Genomic DNA, 19,971 nt, shown 5'->3' with positions numbered 1-19,971 from the left:
AAGCAAACGAAAGGCAAGGGAGAAAGGGAAAGATACACCCAATTGAAGGCAGAATCCCACAGAATAGCTAGAAGAGATAAGAATGCCTTCTTCAATGAACAGTGCAAAGAAATAGAAGAAAACAATAGAATAGGGAGGACCAGAGATCTCTTCAAGAACATTGGAGATATGAAGGGAACGTTTCATGCAAAGATGGGCATGATAAAGGACCAAAATGGCAGGGACTTAACAGAGGCAGAAGAGGTGGCAAGATTACACAGAAGAACTATATAAGAAAGAGCTTAACATTCCTGATAAGCACGATGGGGTGGTCACTGACCTCAAGCCAGACATCCTGCAATGTGAAGTCAAATGGACCTTAGGAAGTCAGAGCAACAACAAAGCTAGTGCAGGTGAAAGTATTCTTGCTGAGCTATTCAAAATCCTAAAAGACGATGCAGTAAAAGTGCTGCACTCAATATGCCAGCAAAATTGGAAAACTCAACAGTGGCCACAGGATTGGAAAAGGTCAGTTTATATTCCAATTCCAAAGAAGGGCAATGCCAAAGAATGTTCAAACTACTGCACCATTGCACTCATTTCATATGCTAGCTCAAAATCCTACAAGCTAGGCTCCAGCAGTATGTGGACCGAGAACTACCAGAAGTACATGCAGGATTTCGAAGAGGCAGAGGAACTAGAGGTCAAATTGCCAGTATACGCTGGACCATGGAGAAAGCTAGGGAGTTCCAGAAAAACATCTACTTCTGCTTCATTGGCTAAGTTAAAGCCTTTGATTGTGTGGGTCACAACAAATTGTGGCAAGTTCTTAAAGAGATGGGAGTACCATCTTATTTGTCTCTTGAGAAACCTATGTGCAGTTCAAGAAGCAACAGTGAGAACGGGACACGGAACCACTGATTGGTTCAAAATTGAGAAAGGAGTTTGGCAAGGCTGTATAGTTCGGCAAGGCTGTATACTGTCGCTCTGCCTATTTAACTTATATGCAGAGCACATCATGGGAAAGGTGGGCCTAGATGAATCACCAGTTGGAATTAAGATTGCTGAGAGAAATATCAACAACCTCAGATATGCAGATGATACCACTCTAATGGCAGAAAGTGAAGAGGAACTAAAGAGCCTCTTGATGCGGGTGAAGGAGGAGAGTGCAAAAGTTGGCTTGGAACTCAACATTAAAAAAATTAAGATCATCTAAGAAAACTAAAATTAAGAAAACTAAGATGGCATCTGGTCCTCTCACTTCCTGGCAAATTGATGGGGAAGAAATGGACGTAGTGACAGATTTTATCTTCCTGGGCTCCAAGATCACCGCAGACGGGGACTGCAGCCAAGAAATTAAAAGATGTTTGCTCCTTGGGAGGAAAGCTATGGCAAATCTAGACAGCATATTGAAAAGCAGAGACATCACTCTGCCGACAAAAGTGCATATGGTCAAGGCTATGTTTTTCCCAGTTGCAATGTATGGCTGTGAAAGTTGGACCATAAGGAAGGCTGAGCACCGAAGAATTGAGGCCTTTGAATTGTGGTGCTGGAGAAGACTCCTGTGATTCCTTTGAACTGCAAGGCGATCAAACTGGTCAGTCCTAGAGGAGATCAACCCTGACTGCTCTTTAGAAGGCTAGATACTGAAGATGAAACTCAAATACTTTGGCCATCTAACGAGAAGGAAGGACTCACTGGAGAAGAGCCTAATGCTGGGAACAATTGATGGGAAAAGAAGAAGGGGATGGCAGAGAATGAGGTGGCTCGATGGAGTCACTGAAGCAGTTGGTGTGAGCCTAAGTGGACTCTGGGGGATGGTGGAGGATAGGTAGGCCTGGAGGAATGTTGTCCATGGGGTCGCGATTGGTCAGACACGACTTCACAACTAACAACAATAAACAACAACGTTTCCAGGTTTGAGCCTAGCACTCACAGGTTCAAGAGTACAGGAGTTCCAAGCGATCAGCAAAAGGCAAGGTCTAAATGGTCCAGGCCAAAGGTGACAAGATTCCAACATAACACAGCATGCAAGCAGCAGACAGGAGAGCCAGTGTTCAGTTCAGAAGTACCTGCACTTGGGAATCACTCCAGGACGCAGTTCAGAGTCAAAGGAAGCTGAATGTAAGGAAGTCTGGTCAACATTTCTCCCAACAAGTTTTCCAATTCCAAACTGCTGTTCATACGCAGAAGCTGTCGGACTACCAATCCAGATTCAACTATGGTTTGTTAATAGCTTCTGAAAAGAGTCTGCCCACCCCAAAGGAATTCTTTGCCAAAGCTAGGCACTCCTCTTGGGTTCTGGGAGTCTGGCTTGCTTTTTCAGTCTACCTGTGTCGATCCAATGAGCTTGGAGGGTCCACCTCTTCTCCCTGTGAAGTTACTCTTCCCTTCTCCAACAAGGGTATGTCCTGGGTAGGCATTACTGAGGGCTCATACTCTTTGTTTTCCTCTGAGGACATATTGTCCAGTGTGGGCATGCAACTAAAACAAACTGCACGGTATGCAAAATAGATTATTTTAATTAAATTGCAGAGATACTGTAGGAAATGATACTCATTTCTATATGAGTCTTAACCTGCAAAGATTAAAATCTGAGAAAAGGTGTAGTATTCTGAAAATTGGTAAACATTCAGCAGTTTTGAGCAACTCCATTATTACTTACTGGGCTTAGTTGAAAACCTTGTTGCTGGAGCTGTTGAGAAACTATTGGTTTAATTACTGTAGGGTGCAATAGAGTATTGCTTATATTCCTTGCCAGGAATTGAAACTTGGCATCTTGGTAAAATGCAAATGATCTTTGCTGTATTTTGAACTCTATGCATGTGAAAATACTTCATACAAATAAGGGGAAATGGCATGTGTAATAGGAATACCAGAGTGCACTTGTTATCGTTAGTCAGGATGTTTTCCTTTTCAACAGATAGATGGGGACAAGATTCAGTTCAGAGAACAATATATACTGTCATTAAAATGAAATGTGTTTTATCTGAATCACCATTTCTAGTAGCCAAGAAAGCTGTTTGTTACCCTAACAGGTATCTTAATGAGATTGTTTACAATGGAGTTTATTGGGGTTGGGAGGCTAAATAAAATACTCTGCTTTGTGTTTATCTGCGAAAGAAGGGTGATCTGACTTTAAATTCTTAAAACTGAAGAAGTGAAAATTAGACTGGCGAGGTCTTTGAACTTCTGCATCAAAAACCAGCTGCTTGCAAAGAGGGATTAAAACCTTTTAATCCTTTTGTGCAAAATAATATGGTGTTTAATGTGGCAAGCATGCTAGCAAAATTAATTTTCGTGTTCCTTTTTTTAAATTCAGGAGCATTCAGCTCTGTCTCTTTTCAGTCAGCAGATTTTCACTTTGCTTCTTTTCCTGATTGTGTATGCTCTGGACTTTTTGCACATTACAGTGCAATTTAATTATTTTGACATTTTTGAAAAAAGAAAACCTTGTAAACTAGGAACTGTAGGTTTGAATGTGAGCCCCCTGCATAATCTATTAGAAGTAGGGTCTGACACTGATAAGAAGGCTGCCTGAGGCAGCTCAGTAATAACTCAGCTCTGAAAATAAGATAAGTTGCTAACCTACAAAACATTTTAATTGTCTACCTGCTGATGTACACTATAAGTGAAAACCCCCATTTTGGGTGGGTAGGTGACTGGACATGCTGAGAACTTCAGCTATTGGATGCTATAGAAATGTAATTAGTATTAGTGATAATAGTCCCATTTAGGAAAACACTTTAGGAAAACACTATTTAACACATACCCTGGGCAGCTATTCTGGGATTACAGAATTTAAAGAGGTAAATAAAATGGCAAAGTAAATTTCTTTACATTTATCAATTTGGGGAAAATCTGTTACTTTATATGAAATAACGTAGACATTCATTAGAGCACAAGTTTCTGTTTTTTCTGTCTTTCTGTTTTGGGGTGGCTATGTTCCTAATCTGTCTCAACTACAATAAAATTTTGTATTTCTCCAAGTCACCCAACCCCATGGCTGACAATCACTATGCCACCAGGGAAGCTTTAGAAAATAATTCAGAATGAATCAGCAGGTCCTACTTCAGACAATGACTGGGTTTAGACAGTGCGGTAACACATATTCAAGGGCTACGTGTAAGCTGTGTGTGGGTTGCTGTTGAAACATGGGTCATCTTCTCTGAACCCAGCAGTGGTAACTAAATAACGCTTGCTAACCACAAACAACCCATGGAAAGAACCTAAAATTTGTTGTTGGTTTAGATTGTTTGCCATTAGTAAACCATGATGTGTAAGCATGGCAGGAGCCGGACAAGACGATTACCCACATTTAAACAGCAACTCACAGTTCAGTTACAATCCATATCCTTGAGTGTGGATTTTCTTGTTGTCTGAACCTAGCCAGTGAGTGTGTCATTCTGTCACTAGCACAGTTCCCTAAGTGGTAGTCCATAGCTATGTCTTGATCCATTGGCTGTTTCTCAAAAACAAATGAACGGAATAAGACCTTTAGGTTTTGCCTCGTAGAAGATCATAAGAAAAGTCATGCCAGATCAGACAAAATGTCCATCTAGTCCGAAATGCCATACACATGGTGGCAAACCGGCTGCCCACAGGATGCATGCAAGACTTTCAACTGCCCAAGCTCCTCAGCATGCCACTTCTGGTAAAGGAGGTGGCACCTAGCCCACAATGCTATGTCTGTGGGTATTCAGCTGCTGGTAGTGATCAGTTAATGTATTAATCAACCACTTGTAATAGCCTAGATCAGACAGCTGAATTCAGAGTTAAATATCTTTTAATTCTTTGAAAGTGTACCATCTCAGAATATGACCTGAGGTCAAATGGTATAGCAGTGTTGTTGAAGTTCATTACATTTGGTTCTCATCAGTGCGTGGATGGGAGACCTCCTAGCAAACCTATAAATTCTATGGAAGGAAAGTAGGATATTAATGTAATAAATAAAGTAGTGAAATAATGTGATATGAAAAAATAATAGGTCCAAAAAGGGCAAATTTGAATTAGCTTTGGGCGTTCTTGGTTAGGACACCAAGATTTCTAAACTGATGAGCAGTAGTTCCATAATGAATCCATCCATTTTTCCAGAAAGTGCTTTCATACTGGTGGGCTGTAGTAGAAGACTATGTCAGCTTCCCATTGGTCATTTAATTTTGTCTAAAAGTTTGATCAAGTTCGTGTGAAATGCTGAACCATGTTTTAGCATTACATTGGCAAGCTGTAGTGAGCCCAAGTATGACAGCCTTGCTACTTGTTTCCCTACCACCCATTATGGCCAGAAGCTTCACCAGTGTTCAGTTGGGTTTCACAGAATTCTGTGTTTTTATTATCTGTTCATTTAAAAATATTTTAGTCTGCCTGTAAGGATAAAATCCTCTCCAATTTAATGAGGTGTGTGAACCAGAATTTGTGGTTTGTGACAAACTCTGGTTAATCTCAAAACTTGTGAAACATCCACCAAATAGGACTCTTGGAGAAATGTCTTTATCTTGTGAGATTTCAGTGACAATTTTTCTCAAGCTAATGATGTATACAATTTGTTCTTCTACCATTGTCACTCCCTGAATAAATCACTTGTCCCAGGGTGAGTAAGCTAGCAGCAGTCAGCTGTATCAACATACCCAGGATAGGAGGGGGCAAGAGCAATTTGGGCACAAGTGGGAGAAGAACCATGAAGAAGCTCCTAATGGTCAATTCTTCAACAGTCTTGTTAGTAATTTGTTGCTATGTCTTACATAATTAATAGGAGGTTTCCCTTGTTATGTAGGCCTTAAATTAATTAGTGAAGCAGAAGGATTCTCCTTGCCAGTCAGAGGTGGCCCTTATTGCTTAGGTTGTGCTATGTAGTACATGTGCCATTTTTCTCATGCACAATCACAGATACTATTGACAAATGAAATATACACTTAAAAGCCAAGATGAAACATAGTTTTGCTTTCTACAATAATTCTTAGATAAATAAAGTTATTTTGAATTATAGTCAACCCTGCAAAATGCTTATGTGAAAAAGAGAGCTTCTGCATGAAAAAAGACCATTTTGATGTCTTTTATATCCTTCTCAGAGCCTGCATTTGTTCATGAGTTAACAGTAACAATTTCTTATCTCCTTTGTTTTGTTTTGCCTCTTCCTATGTCTTTTTCTTAAATTGTTTCACTATAATTTCCCACCATCCAGTTGACCAAATGGTATAAAAACAACATATTAAATTTAATGTATTCTGGAACTGCCCTTTGAGGCTTCAACCTAAGAAATCTCTTACCTAAGAAATCAAGGCAAAAGATAATTATTAAATTTCATAGCTACAATACATACAATTAAAAACAGGATCCTTATCTTAAAACTACGCCTGAGGAGATTTCTGTATCATAGAAAGCCTGGAGCCTATGAGCCCAGGATGGTGGCTGTCAAATGCAGTCAATTAGCTTGATTGGCAGAGTTGCTGTGAAGGAAGAAAGGGCAAGATTTAGAAATAGCATAATTTTAGATGAGTCAGTTTGCAGAAGGTTGTTGGCCTAAGGCATTAATCGTACCATCTAACATTATATATTCTGTGTAATCAGCAGTTATTCCACAACCCAGGACAAAGTAGAGATTCTAACTCTTATCATGAGCACCTTAGTTTAGTATTTTATCTATAGTAGCACCATCTGCTGGGAACAGGTAGACTTGATCACTTCCTGCTAGATTTGCTATATTTATTAAAAATAAGTTTATAAAAAATGATATTGTAGAAAGTTTGTTAAACATGCCTGGATATTTTGGTACATATTACATGCACCATAACATTCTACCCTGACTAGGATAACATTGCCAATTATATTTAAAGCTGATGAGATGCCCAGGAGCACTAACTTGCTTGAACTCCCTATGTACATTTTCCAGCACAAATCATTCACCAGGGGAGACAAGACTGTTTAAATCTAAACCGGGGTGGTCCAAATTTTCATAGCTTGAGGGCCTCATGAGGACTTCAACATGGAACCTGAGGGTTACACAATGAATTACATTTCCATGTTGTAAATTAAAGTTTTTGTAATATATTTATTTAATTTAATATACACAATATACTTAATTAACCATTAAATGTAGGAGAAAACCAATATGGGCTCTCAGAGTTAGCTTTTCTTTGCAGAGATCACAGGGAGTTCCTTCTCCAATCACAGCCCAAGTACAATAACTGCACCTCTGGGGTTGCCAATCCCTTTGTTCCCTGTTTTGCCCATCTGGAAACCTTCCTATGTGATCCCCCAGGCCCTCCTCCTTGAACCCATGAACTCTCTCCAGCATGCCCTGCTGACTCTTGCTCATGAGCACAAAAGAAGAGACTAGGGAATAGAATGGGTTGGCCCCAGCGCCTTATACAAGCTTGCCCCAGTATGCCCCTTGCTGCTTCAGCTGATGAGCTCAGCTCCTGCAAGACAGAAGTGGCCACAGTTGCATGTCTTCAGACCATCAGAAAGTTTAAGCATGAATGTATGACCTGCATCTCACCAGAGTTTGGGATTTTTCTTTTAAAGTCACGCATTCTATGATCACTTGTACCATTCTGCTACATGCATTTAAAATGTGCAAGTATGGAAACTGAATATCAGAAGAGCAGTTTTATTGCTATCTGTTGCAAGATATTTCATCCCAAGAGTTCCATGCTGCCATAGATGTTCCTTCCATGTTCTGAATACAAAATTAGCTGGCTCATGGTATGTGGTATTTGCAAAATTGGGATTATCTCACTTTAGAGCTTCATACTGAAGTCCTAGATTCATCATAGGTTTAATTTTCCTATCTACTGGTCTGAACTTAGGAACAACACAAATCATGCATTTTGGCTAAGACCCTACATTTCTGGCAAGATGGTAGAGTGGAGCATGCCCCTTTGGACTGTAGTTTGGGAATTTTTAAAAACTCTTCTAAAACACAGCAGGATGGAATGACAACCTTGGAACAGTTCACTGCAATCATGCCCATGCCATCGATGGGATCTGGACTGGGTGGAGAATGGCGGGGGGCTCTGAGCAGCAAGAAGACCACAGAAGAAGGTCCCGGGGGCTATGTGTTGGATTACCCCAATCTAGACCCATATGTGGAAGTCCTGCTTTGTTTGTTTTTTCTGTTGTGTGTGGGGGGGGAGGGGCTAATGTTTGATTTAAGTGAAAATATTATTCCACCTTGTTTTCCCCCAATTTTCTTATGTATACCAATGGAGATATTACATGCAGTCTGTAGGCAATATAACTCATCACATTCTGTTTGCCAGCCAAGAATGCCAAGCCTCCTTTCTGCCTGAGTGTTTCCCTCTTTTTCTTGCATGGATAGATTTGGTATTTTAAGATTTCAGTTGGATAAATGTAAGATGTCTCCCAAATGATCTTTACAGAACCAAAATGCTTTCATTTTTCTACCCAGAAAATACCAAATCTTGCACTGGTAATTCCTTATCTTAAATCCTAAATATATGTTCAAGTATATATTGTGTATTTTATTAATATAGTTGTCACCCAGTGAAATATGCATTTGACACCCAATTTTAATTTCAAAATTTTGTATCAGTATTTGACATTATGGGATTATCTACTACATTACCAGATTAACAGCTGATATGTAATGGTATGCCACAATTTTCCAAATGTTATTCTGTCAGAGATTACTTGATTGAACTGCTAAGGAAACTCTTTAAATTGCAAAAGATTGTGGAATATCTTTTAGAATGCATTTTCTATTCTAATGGAGGATTTAACTGTCTCCTTGTGGCAAGCAACTTGTGTTTCATAGAACTGTAAAACTGGAATCTACCATCTAGTCTAACCCTTGATGCAATGATTCTGCAGGTCTCAAGAATACTATTCTAAAGCTTATCTGATGTTATGGATATTCTCATTATTGAATTCAATGATAGGCTTCAGAAAACTCAAGCTTCAGCATAAGACACTTTGAAAATCACTGCTCATATATCATATTTGACATTTTTCATGGATAGTCTGGATTAGTACTTAACATTTTACAGTAGTCAATATTTGGCATGTGATCATATTTGACAATAACACAGTCTAACTTTAGTAACAGCATAGTATACCATGGTAATTGGTAGTTGTTTATATGGGGTATTTCACAGTTTATGAGATTTCTAATTGAAAGCATGCCAAATTCAAAACTCTGAAAAGATGCCACCATGTCTAAGTGTAATCCTATACTACATCTGAGATGTGTTTGGGGAATCCTTGATTGTTGCACTTGGGTTTTACAGGGTGACTATTTTCTACCATTCTTTGGTTCATTGTTTTATGATTTTTAAACTTTAGCTGACTACTGATTTTATTTTCTTTTGATGGAGATATATTATTTTGGGGTTTTGTTTAAAATTAATTGGTAGTCACATTGGGTACTGAAAAGGGAGATTAAAATTCTAATAATTAAATACATGTTCAACAGAAACCACATTTTATTTTAATGAGATTTGTTCTCATGTAAACAACATCAGCAGGAACTTTATCAACATTTTGCTGAGGGAGGTAGTAGAGGAAGAAAATACAGATATATGTAAAAATAACTAAGTAGAAATAGCTGTGAGTCTGGATAAGTAAATATGTGAGATCAATATAAGTTAAGCAATCACAGGTAATAATTGATTGATTTTAATCTCAAGCTACTGACTGTGGCACTGTAGTGCGCCATCAATTTTCTGCATCTGAGGAATATTTTCTCTGAGCTTACCCTGTGCTTCTCTCTGTTAGGACTATACTTAAAGGGTTCTTCATCATTCCACAATATAACTATTTACATAGCACTAATTGTGTACATAAATACTTTTGCAAATTGGGAGTGGAGTGAGATGATGTCAATTTGAATGGATTAAATGATCTAACCAAGGAAGTTAGATCTCTTTGCTCTAATGAACTCTTGTGCACAGAACAATATAGGTATTTTTCTCTTACAGATTCTTAAAGTCTTCTTCATCGAGCTTGCAATGTAATAGGCTCAGTTATAACAATTGTCCCCTTCCATAATTAATATTCTAGCAAATACAGTGGCCATTTTTTCCCAATGGCAACACCAGGGCTGGACCACAAAGGTCTGTAGGGTCCACAGTTTGGAGGGCAGCCACCAAACTTACCCCTTGACAGCTGGTAGCTCCTTCTGCTATATTCCTTTGTCCTAATTGGTCATTCCTTCCAAGGACAACATCTAATTGGTTCAGTTCTCTACTGTTCAAAATTTAAGAAACGGAAAAAACATTTCTCTTTAAAATGGTCCACTGCTATGGTGCCCCTAGTAAAAAATAAAAAGAGGGCAGCTGTGGTGGAAAAGCAACTTGTCCAGAGTTTCCACAAACCTAGCTGTGCCTCTGAGTTTGTATTATTCCATGGAATTGTATTTTCCTAATTATCTTATTCTTTTAATGGCTCAAACTGGGAGTTTGGTCTTTTTCAAAAGAGAATATCACATGAAAAACCTTTTTGAAATTGTGTTCAACTTAAATGAAACCCCAGAGGAAAATGCAGCAGTGACAGTGAGGATGGTGCCAACCTGTCTCCTTAACTCTTAACTAAAAAAAGGGCAGTCCCTCTCTGTGATTTCTAAGTAAAATGTTAGTGGTGGTGTAAGCACAATCAAGAGGTAGTGTTTTTCTAGTATCTTAGTGTGAATTTTGTATTAACAGGAATGTCAGGTGCACTGCAAAGCAGAAATCCTTGTGTGCTTTATTGCTAGAAACATCATGAAGCCATTCATCCTGTTTCACATATTGTTCTGTATTATAGAATAATGTTTTTATTCTGTCCAATAGCTGATTAACTTTATCTGGCAATGGATTATAGACTTTCAGAAACCATGATCCTACTTTGGGGCATTGATGGGTACTTACTGATAGATATGTTCCTATTCTTGAGAATAAGTAAGCATGTCAACATTTTTCAGAAGGATTCATTGCTGACAAATGGGGAATCAATGTCCCATAAACCAAATAAAGTTTTTGAAATACATGTACGAAATTTCAAGAAAAACTTTCCTAAAGTGAAGTCACTTCCTTTCCCAGTCTTAAATGCAAAACTGATCAGAGGGGAAAATAACATGTGCATTCAGGATGACATGCTAGGTTCTTGTCAGTGCTGTAGTACATGTCAAATGTTAGAAATAGGTATGAGCTTCCATTGCATTGTTGAATTTGTCTTGGTAGAGCTAAACTTAGAATGCCCCTGTACCCGTTTTCTGTACTTTAGATACAACGCATGTCTTGCCTTTGTCTTACCACTCTGTTGATTTGTGTTGTAGGCAAGCCAAATTTCATGAAAACTCCTGAGGATCAAATTGGGATTTCTGGAGGTGTGGCCTCCTTTGTATGCCAAGCAACAGGGGAGCCAAAGCCACGAATCACATGGATGAAGAAAGGAAAGAAGGTCAGTTCCCAACGATTTGAGGTAAGAACAAAACAAACATTTTTGACCATTTTGTAAGGGTGCTGTATATTGGATGGTATTAACTGTCATCAAACAGAGTGGAAAGGGCAGTTTCCCCCCTGCCCTGGACTAAGATACTTGTGACTTACCAAGTTTCCTGTCTTGGATTGCTGAATATAAAAAAAATATTTCTTATAAGAGAGTTGGTTAAATCTCATCTGAGACTTAAAACAAGATTCTCCAAGATTTTCCATTTATTATCACTATGTAATTTGGGTGATGATATTTCTCCTGATTTTGCTGTGTGTTAATTGAAATTATATGAATGTGAAGTTAATTAAGTCCTGTGTCAGTTAATTTGCAGCCCTTGCCATTAAGGAATAAATTTATAGGTGATTTCAGGTAAACTAATAAGTTCCTTTTTTGTTCGGTGGGAGAATTAAATATTTTTACCACTTAGAGAAATGGAAAAATCATGGCCCAGTTCATATAGCACATTAAAACCATAGTTAGCTTGTATGTGCTGTGCTTTGGACTTGCTTACTTCTCTTCCTTCTCTCACACCATCCTTCAGTTAACTAAAATTTTTATTTTAGCAAACAGTAGTTTACTGTGATACCAGACCAAACAAGCTATGGATTATACAAGTGATGACTTTCTTGCAAGACAGAGTTGCAAGCCACAGTTACCAGTTTGCACGCTAGGGCATGCTATGGTTTGTTCAAACGAGAAAGTGAATGAGAGGACAAGAAAGAGGAAGGAGATAGTATTCAAAATGAAGGCATTATGCTAATGGTCAAACTATGCCTCATGGCAAAGTCAATTATTTATGAAATTGTCAGTTACACCACTGATCTTTTTGTGATGGTTTTCTGACAATTGTGAAGAGTGCTGTCCTAAGAGGTTTTTAATCTTCAGCCAAGGTAATGTGATCCCTAACCTAGCATTGCCACAGTAGTTGTCATGGAAGCTATTCCTGGGGAAGTTGTGGGCTCTCCTTCACTGGACCCATTAAAAAAGCATCTGGACAGTCAACTGAATGGAATGGTGTAACTTAGTGTCTTGCAATAGCAGGGGGGTTGACCCGATGGCCTTTTGTCTACTTCTCAGTCTTCTGTTCTATGATTCTGTTATATCCTTCAAACTTGACATATCCAGATTTCAGTTTATTTTTTTTAAAGGGAAAAAATGAGAAGACATTGATTTGACCTTTAAAACCTGGATTCTTTCTTGTGTCAGATGCTTAACCATGACTAAAACTAACAAGGGATCACTATGAATCCAGATGGGAAATGAGGCTTGAAGCTTAATTTCCAAACACTTGTTGACAGCAAACTCTGGTGAGCCTTTAAGGATCAAGATGCACTGGAGAGTGGAAGAACTGGAGGACATGTACAGTCCCCTGGTCCTGTCCCCAATTTCTCAGTCATACCTAAAGAACTTGGAATATTGCATGTGCACAAGTCAATGGATGTCTTTGAACCAGTTCCAGTAAGAAGTTGGTAATAAGCTTCCTCTTCTTTTGGAAAAGGTTATTGAATTTGATGATGGGTCTGGATCAGTTCTACGCATTCAGCCTCTGCGTGTCCTTCGGGATGAAGCTATCTATGAGTGCATGGCTACCAACAGTATTGGGGAAATAAACACCAGTGCCAAACTGACTGTCTTAGAAGGTAGGTGGGATCCTTTTTAACTGCTGGGTACAACTAGACGCCAAAGCTAATTTTTCATTGTTGGAATGACTGGATTTTTCTGTTATATTTGCTCTGTTTTGATTACTGTGTTCTTTTCAGATCTAATCTCTTTTAATGTTTTATGGATAATATTAAGAACCTACACTGAAGCTCCTAGTTGGATAAGGCAACAATGTATTGCTTGGAAAAGTAGCTAATCTCATGTATATTTGAGAGGGTTTGCAGCAAGATCTGGATTTCAGTATTGTATCCATAAAGAGAAATGCATAAGGCTATGCAATGTACTGTGCTTAAAATATTCCTAACCATTCCCTATGTGCTAGTGATGCCATTGGTTTTTAATGTTAGTATTCACCTATTTTTTCTCACTTTGATATCTATAATGTGCAGATTGAAAAATTGTGCTCTGAGGAGGCGTGCCCAGGTGTGCATTCACTCAAAATGTCCTTTAGAACTCTGGAAGGCAGCTGATTCTGGACTGCCAGGCCTCAGAATCCAGACTACAGATTTCTGTCCAGGTCACTCCCTTTCCACAGGCCAAACCATAATGGCTTATCATCTGCCCCACCATGGCTTTTCAAGCGTTTTTATTTGTCAGAGGCAAGAACCCAGTGGAAGGTTACCAGACAAACAAAGGAAATTGGAAAAGCTGGCCAGAGAGCATGGTGCATAGAGTATTTAACAATATACTGGTTGTTGTGCTCCATGATCATATAGGTGGTATCCTTCTTGCTAGTGTGTATTGCTGTGTCTCTCAGGGGATTAGAGAGAGAGAGACAGAGACAGAGACAGAGAGACTGCCTGGGAGGTGAGCAAGCACATATTTAACCGACCTGCCAACTTGCTTCCTGTTTTCTCTCTTTCTCTTGTTGCCTTGGAGGCTAGAGCAGAAGAAAAGAGGAGCTAGGTAGATAGCAGAGATGCATACTCAAAGACTAGAGGAGAAAGAGAGAAGTTGCACTGGAAGTCACTAACATATGTATACATGCTATGCCTGCTTGCTGCGCTTGCACCCACTGCTGAAATGCAAACCCCAATAAATGTTGACTGAGGTAGTGACATGTTCACACAATCACAGCATGTTAATCCCACTGCAGGTGCCAACTGCATACTTGTCCATATTTCTCAAAGTACCATTACTGCTTCAGCTTGCTGTGTTGTCCAAACCCAGAGCAACATGGCTTGTCTGAGGGGGCAGCTACCCTCAAATTAAGTTGTACCAGGAATAAGTAACTAGGGAAATCTGGCCGGCACATGACTGGCACATGCAGTGAAAGAAATGAGTTACTGTGAGCTATTTTCCTCACTGTGTGATAATTCAAGCTGGCCTTGGTAGACCTTGCATAGGGGGTTCCCCACCTTAGATTCAAATTGTGAGGGGGAAGTGTTTCCACACAGCCTAAAGGATTGCCGGGTATAAGATGTATAGCCAAGTGCAGGTGTATGTTAATAGCACTGCATAGCTTTCAGTGAACACCCATTCCACTCAGTGATGCATATTTCATTGGTAGCAATGTAGTTTGATAAATAGCTTATGCTGTGGAATGCACATCTGCTTGTTAATCCAAATTTAGGCTTTGGGTTTCAGATCCAGTAAATTATATATGCCTAGGGGGCGCCTTCCATGTACAGATCTCCATAGTTGGATTAGATAAGAAAGCAGGGATAGGCAGTGAAGAAGGAAGATAAAAAGAATGTGGAAAGTATTTTACTTTGTCTTGCCTCTTCATCCTATCTGACACTTTTTGTGCTCTCCTTCTATGTTTCTTTATCTGCCCAATTATTATCATAGATGACCTGGGTATGCTGTTTTCTATAAATCTGCTATAATTTTCTATGATTGTTTAAAATGGAAAAATCTGTTTTCAGAACAAAGGATTAAACAGCTATTGTGATCATATGCATTATTAACTAGTGCAATCTTCTGGTGAAGAAAGCCTATGTTGCAATATCTAAGTTGAGAAAAAGCAATGCTGCTCCTTTTTAAAAAAGCCTTTTTTCAGATTCTTTCTTGATTGAAATATTGTGGGTCATTGATTAAATAAGGAAAAGAGTCTGTAGTTTCCCATGAATTTACAGTAGCATTAATAGGATTCTCTGAGTGCTAAAGGTTGTGTCAGGTAGTTCCTAATAGTTCACAGGCCTCATATTTAGTAATGTAATAATAATCATAAAATAATATTTATACCAACTGTTGCTCTTTAACTTATTTTACTATTACTTCTTTTCAGAGACAGTATATTTTAAAGAATTTAGAAGGCTTAACTCTATTCTGAAACTTTTGAGCTCTGAAATTAGAATATTTGCATCTACATTTCCAAGAGAACAGGCTATCCCATTTGACTTAACTGCACGATTTTAAAAAATGCATTATGATAGATAAGGAGTTAAAGCAATAACTGCCTCAATATTGGTCATTCTCTTATTGCTGAATATCAAGCATCTTTTGGCTGAAGAGAGTTTTCTTGTTTCTCATATTAGAGGTTAAAATAATCTTTGGATCATATAAAAGGTCCTGATATTTAATTTTCAAAAAGTGTCTACCTTTTTGCAACATACTATCTTTTATACACATTATTATAAATATAAGCTACAAAAATAGTCCTTATGATCTCATTATGACTGATTAGGGTTAGAAGTTAAAACTACCCAATTAGGATTTAGTTGGCTTCTGTAGAGTCATTTCATTTGGATAATATGGGAATGTGGTTTTGATTTTTGCAATGAAATATAGTGTTCTTTCTGCTTGCTAATGTATTCTGTTTGGTATATCATTATGAGGCAAACTGGAGCCAAGAATCCAAGAACAGGCAAATTTTCTGCAGCAGCTACTTCCCTGCACTATACTTCATTCTCCGCTTCCATCTCCTGACTCGAAATTCTGTTGGTGAACAGAGCTGCATACACTTAGTGTAATTGAAAATTATTTCTTCTGTTGATAGCAGGAAAGGTAGACATGCAAATACCTCTCCTTTTCTTTTTCTCTTGGGGAGCTGATAAGTTGAATAATGTATGAGTCGTATTGAGTATTTCTGTCTTTTTCAATTATTACCTGCAGCAGCAAGAAATACTTTTGCATGTTTAGCCGAGGAAGGGCAAAGCAAGCAGGAAGGGACCAGAATCAATAAACGCTCTCCCTCCCACACACACACACACGAAAAGCTGCAGGGACAGCTAGTGGACATCCAGTGTCACAAATTAATAAATATATGCTTGAGTTGTAGGGCTGGAGATTGTACCTCACATTACAGAAGATAAGAACAGAGGATGCAGCAGCATTTTCTATACTGTGTCAATGAGTGACTTACCATATTCTTCTTTTCAGCAAAGCAGGAGAATTCAATTGGGCATGACAGAGGCCAGATTGGATTAGTGTTCATTGCCCTTCTGTATAATCTGCATTCTCTCTTGGGGTCCAACAGCAATCCTGGCAAGGAAAGGAAGCTAGCTGCTTTTCTCTTAGGCACTGGAATTTATGTATTTCTTTTACAATCTTGATCTCTTGCAAGAGTATTAGTGGTGATAAACAAAGACTTTGACTATATGAACTTTAATGCAGTGTGAGTACCCTTTACACCCTTAGTAGCTTCCAGCATAGAGTGTCACATCAGGATAATGTGGAGACCAAATAAGCATAACTTAGTTCTCCTTGTTTTAAGTTATCTTAATGAGCGTTAAAATACTGTATTTTTTTCTACCTGTATTGTATTTGCATATCTGACTTGAGCATTGACTTCATATCTGAGCATATACCAGCTGAGCAATGTCTTCCCCTAGTAAATTCTGTTTATTATTTCCAGCTTCTTTGTTAAAATGTGAAGAACCATAATCTTGAAATTGAAGTCAGAATGGTTTATATTCTGACTAGGTCTGTGAGTTGTCTTTACCTAGGACAACTGCTTTATAGAAAGCAATCCAAGAGCATGTTTATAATGTTTAGCTTTGGAACCAAGCAAGAGTCTAGTGTGGGGATAAGGAAGGTAAGGCCACCTCAGTCTTTCCAAGGTTTGCTGATTACTGAACCATATCATGAGTTTAATTTCTATCACCATCTGCTGGCTTCATCCCAGTTCCTGGAGTTACCCAGTTTGAAATTCAGTAAATGATAAGCGTTTGACAGTTACAAATGATTTCTGCAGAGAGCTAAATCTCCCAAGGCCCTGGACAATATGTCCTTGTAAATGCTCATCTAACACCAGCTTCACTATTTCAACATTAAACAAAAGTTAGCTGTGTTTTAATCTTCATTTAGGCTTGGTTAGTTACTAAAGAATCAGTAAGAGCAAGGGGGTTTGGCACATGTTTATCTCATTCCCTTTTATAAATTCCTGCCAAGAATGCAGTCTTTGTTTTAAGATGAGAGTAATTAAGGGAAGAGAGGTTATATCTGAATACTGTCTCTAAGCAAAAACTAGCAAATTAACATTGTGAGTAATTTCAAACTGGTAGAGAAATTGACAGTCTTAAAGGAAAAATAGTTGTCAAATTTCTCCCTTATAATATGAAAATCTTTCAGATAAGGTCGAAACTTAATTCACACACACACATGAGATAATCCAGAAATGAAGACTACAGTTCAGCTTAAACAGCTGTTCTAAACAAGCCTTTCCATTTGTACTTGCATCAGTTTTAAAGCTTCACGAGTTACCTTTCTAACTTGAAAACATCTTCTCTTCTCAGAAAAGGTAATGTATGAAATGTCTCTTAGCTCTGTTGTATTCCAGTGATACTGCAGCACCACAAGGGTAGGCTGAAGCTTTGTATTTCAAGTATTGACCTTAACACTCATCAAAGAATCTGAGGTCTTGATACTTGCACACAAAACTCTTATTTATTGTAAATAAATAAATCTTGTTGTAAACCATCCAAAGATGCCAGTAAATAGATGGTCTATAAAAGCTTTAAATAAATAAATAAAAATTAAAAAATATACCAAATTTAGATAGTCGTATACCATAATATTGGTCCTATTTTTATGATGACAATGGAATTTATAGTTGATGATATAATTTGGGTAGCTTTTTCAACCAGGGAAGGTGGCTTGGGTCCTGGTTACCTAAAGGAGCGCTTACATCCATATGTTCCCGCCCGCCCCTTGAGATCAGTGGGAGAGGCCCTTCTCCGGGAACCCTCCGTGAAGGATATTAGGAGGGTAAGTACTCGGAGGAGGGCTTTCTCTGTGGGGGCGCCCAATCTATGGAATGCGCTCCCCAGAGAGATCCACCTGGCGCCATCGTTATTTGTTTTTCAAATATTCGTTATTTGTTTATTCTCTAATTTCTAATTGTATTAATTGCTATTTATATGTTTTAATTATTAATTATGCTGTGAGCCGGCCCGAGGCTTTGTTGCGATGGGGGTGGCATAGAAATGTTTTAAATAAATAAATAAATGGGGTATTATTAATCTCTCCTCCATAAAGAAATGTCAGCAGATTTATAGAACTTATGAGCTCCGAATATCATATTTTCCATGTCTTACCACTGTTTAAATGATTGACTAATGACACATGACCTTGTAATATATCCACAATGACCAGTTTCATCAAGGTTCTTGCCGTGCACTGTTGTTATCAGCTAGGATCATTCTACGGTGTTTATGAAGCAAACAGTACCACCTTCAAAAAGCTTTTAAATGACATCTTTAAAATAAATACTCAGTGAAGTCCCTGGTGTTGAGAACCTTGAATTGCTGGGAGCGGGGGTAGTTGGCTTCAAAATCCTGATATAATTTTTCACTGAGATCACTTTTATTTCTGATCCAGCCTTCTAATCTTCAGCAGATTGACTTTGTTTTAGGATGTTAGTGGAAGCATGATGGAGTAGCAAGCGCAAAATGGTTTAAACAAAAACCAAAAAAGTATGATTACAGGAAGAGACTTTTTTTGTCTTTAGCCAATGCTGAATCTAGATTTGTGGGAGGGCAATGTCATTTAATATCAAAGAGTATATTGGCCTGTTGCAGCCATGTGTGCCGTTTTTTTCAGCTTGCAAAAATAGCAGGCTTAGACAAAGGACAGGTGGATATTACACCTGGCAGTGATCTCAGGCAGTGTTAGTGGACTAACAACTGTTAAGAGTTTCAAAGTAAATTGAAGTTCCATTACTGCTGCCAGAACAAATGTTGTATTCCTTGACTACAAAAACCTAGGCTAAGGAAGTACAAGAAAAGGACACTGGATTCAGTTTACTGTGCACTACATTCATATATGCATGTACTTAAAGGAGATGTCCATGAGTCTCTCCCTGTACCCTCTACTTTCCATTTTATCATCACAATTTGGTGAATGTATATAAGAATAAAAGATAATGACTGGCTCGGAGTTACCCAGTGAGCTTCATTTCCTAGTAGGCAGTTGAACCTAGTTTTCCTTGGCCCTAGTGGGGCTTGTTTGCTCATTACTACCATCCACCAAAGGCTTATTTAAGTCAAGATAGATTGCTGTACATGCCAGTGGCCATTTTGAATATTTGGGTCGAAGTAGAGTGTTGCATGGTCTGTGGTGTCACCTGAATATGGACCCCAGCTCTATACTACATCACACTGCTTCTACAGCTCCACACTCACAAAGGACTTTGACAGGGAGATGGAAGCTTGATCTAGGTTGACTGGTGAAGGGTCAAACTCTGAGGACCTACATAATAGCCAAGGGCAGAGCATTCTTCCCAAAAATGGTTGTGCTGTGCACAGAAATACATAATATTAAACATAAAATACATTATAAAATTAAACTGTGAGTCTCAAATCTGCCAGCCTTTACACCTGCCGCCTGGAGCAACTTGCTTCAGCTATTTCAAGTTAGGGATCTATTCTGCTGTCATGTAGAGTTGTACAATCAGCCCCATCACATTTCTTTAACTTTAACTCTTCTTGCTGTTGGTTAGGTTTGTAGAAGATTTAC

General features: G+C 38.5%; 1 protein-coding gene across 3 annotated transcripts in view; it reads left to right on the top strand.

Annotated features, from left to right (window-relative positions):
* The window catches only part of PTPRF (protein tyrosine phosphatase receptor type F), a 607,591-nt gene that overhangs the window by 307,532 nt on the left and 280,088 nt on the right, over positions 1 to 19,971 (top strand). For all 3 annotated transcript variants that reach the window (XM_044442788.1, XM_044442787.1, XM_044442786.1), the window contains exons 4-5: positions 11,252 to 11,397; positions 12,908 to 13,049. In XM_044442788.1, the coding sequence (XP_044298723.1) occupies positions 11,252 to 11,397; positions 12,908 to 13,049 (288 nt within the window). The remainder of the gene's footprint in view (positions 1 to 11,251; positions 11,398 to 12,907; positions 13,050 to 19,971) is intronic.

The sequence above is a fragment of the Varanus komodoensis genome, unplaced genomic scaffold, assembly GCF_004798865.1.
Source record: "Varanus komodoensis strain SLA01 unplaced genomic scaffold, ASM479886v1 scaffold1, whole genome shotgun sequence".
Classification (NCBI taxonomy): domain Eukaryota; kingdom Metazoa; phylum Chordata; class Lepidosauria; order Squamata; family Varanidae; genus Varanus; species Varanus komodoensis.
This window is presented reverse-complemented; position numbering and strand designations above follow the sequence as displayed.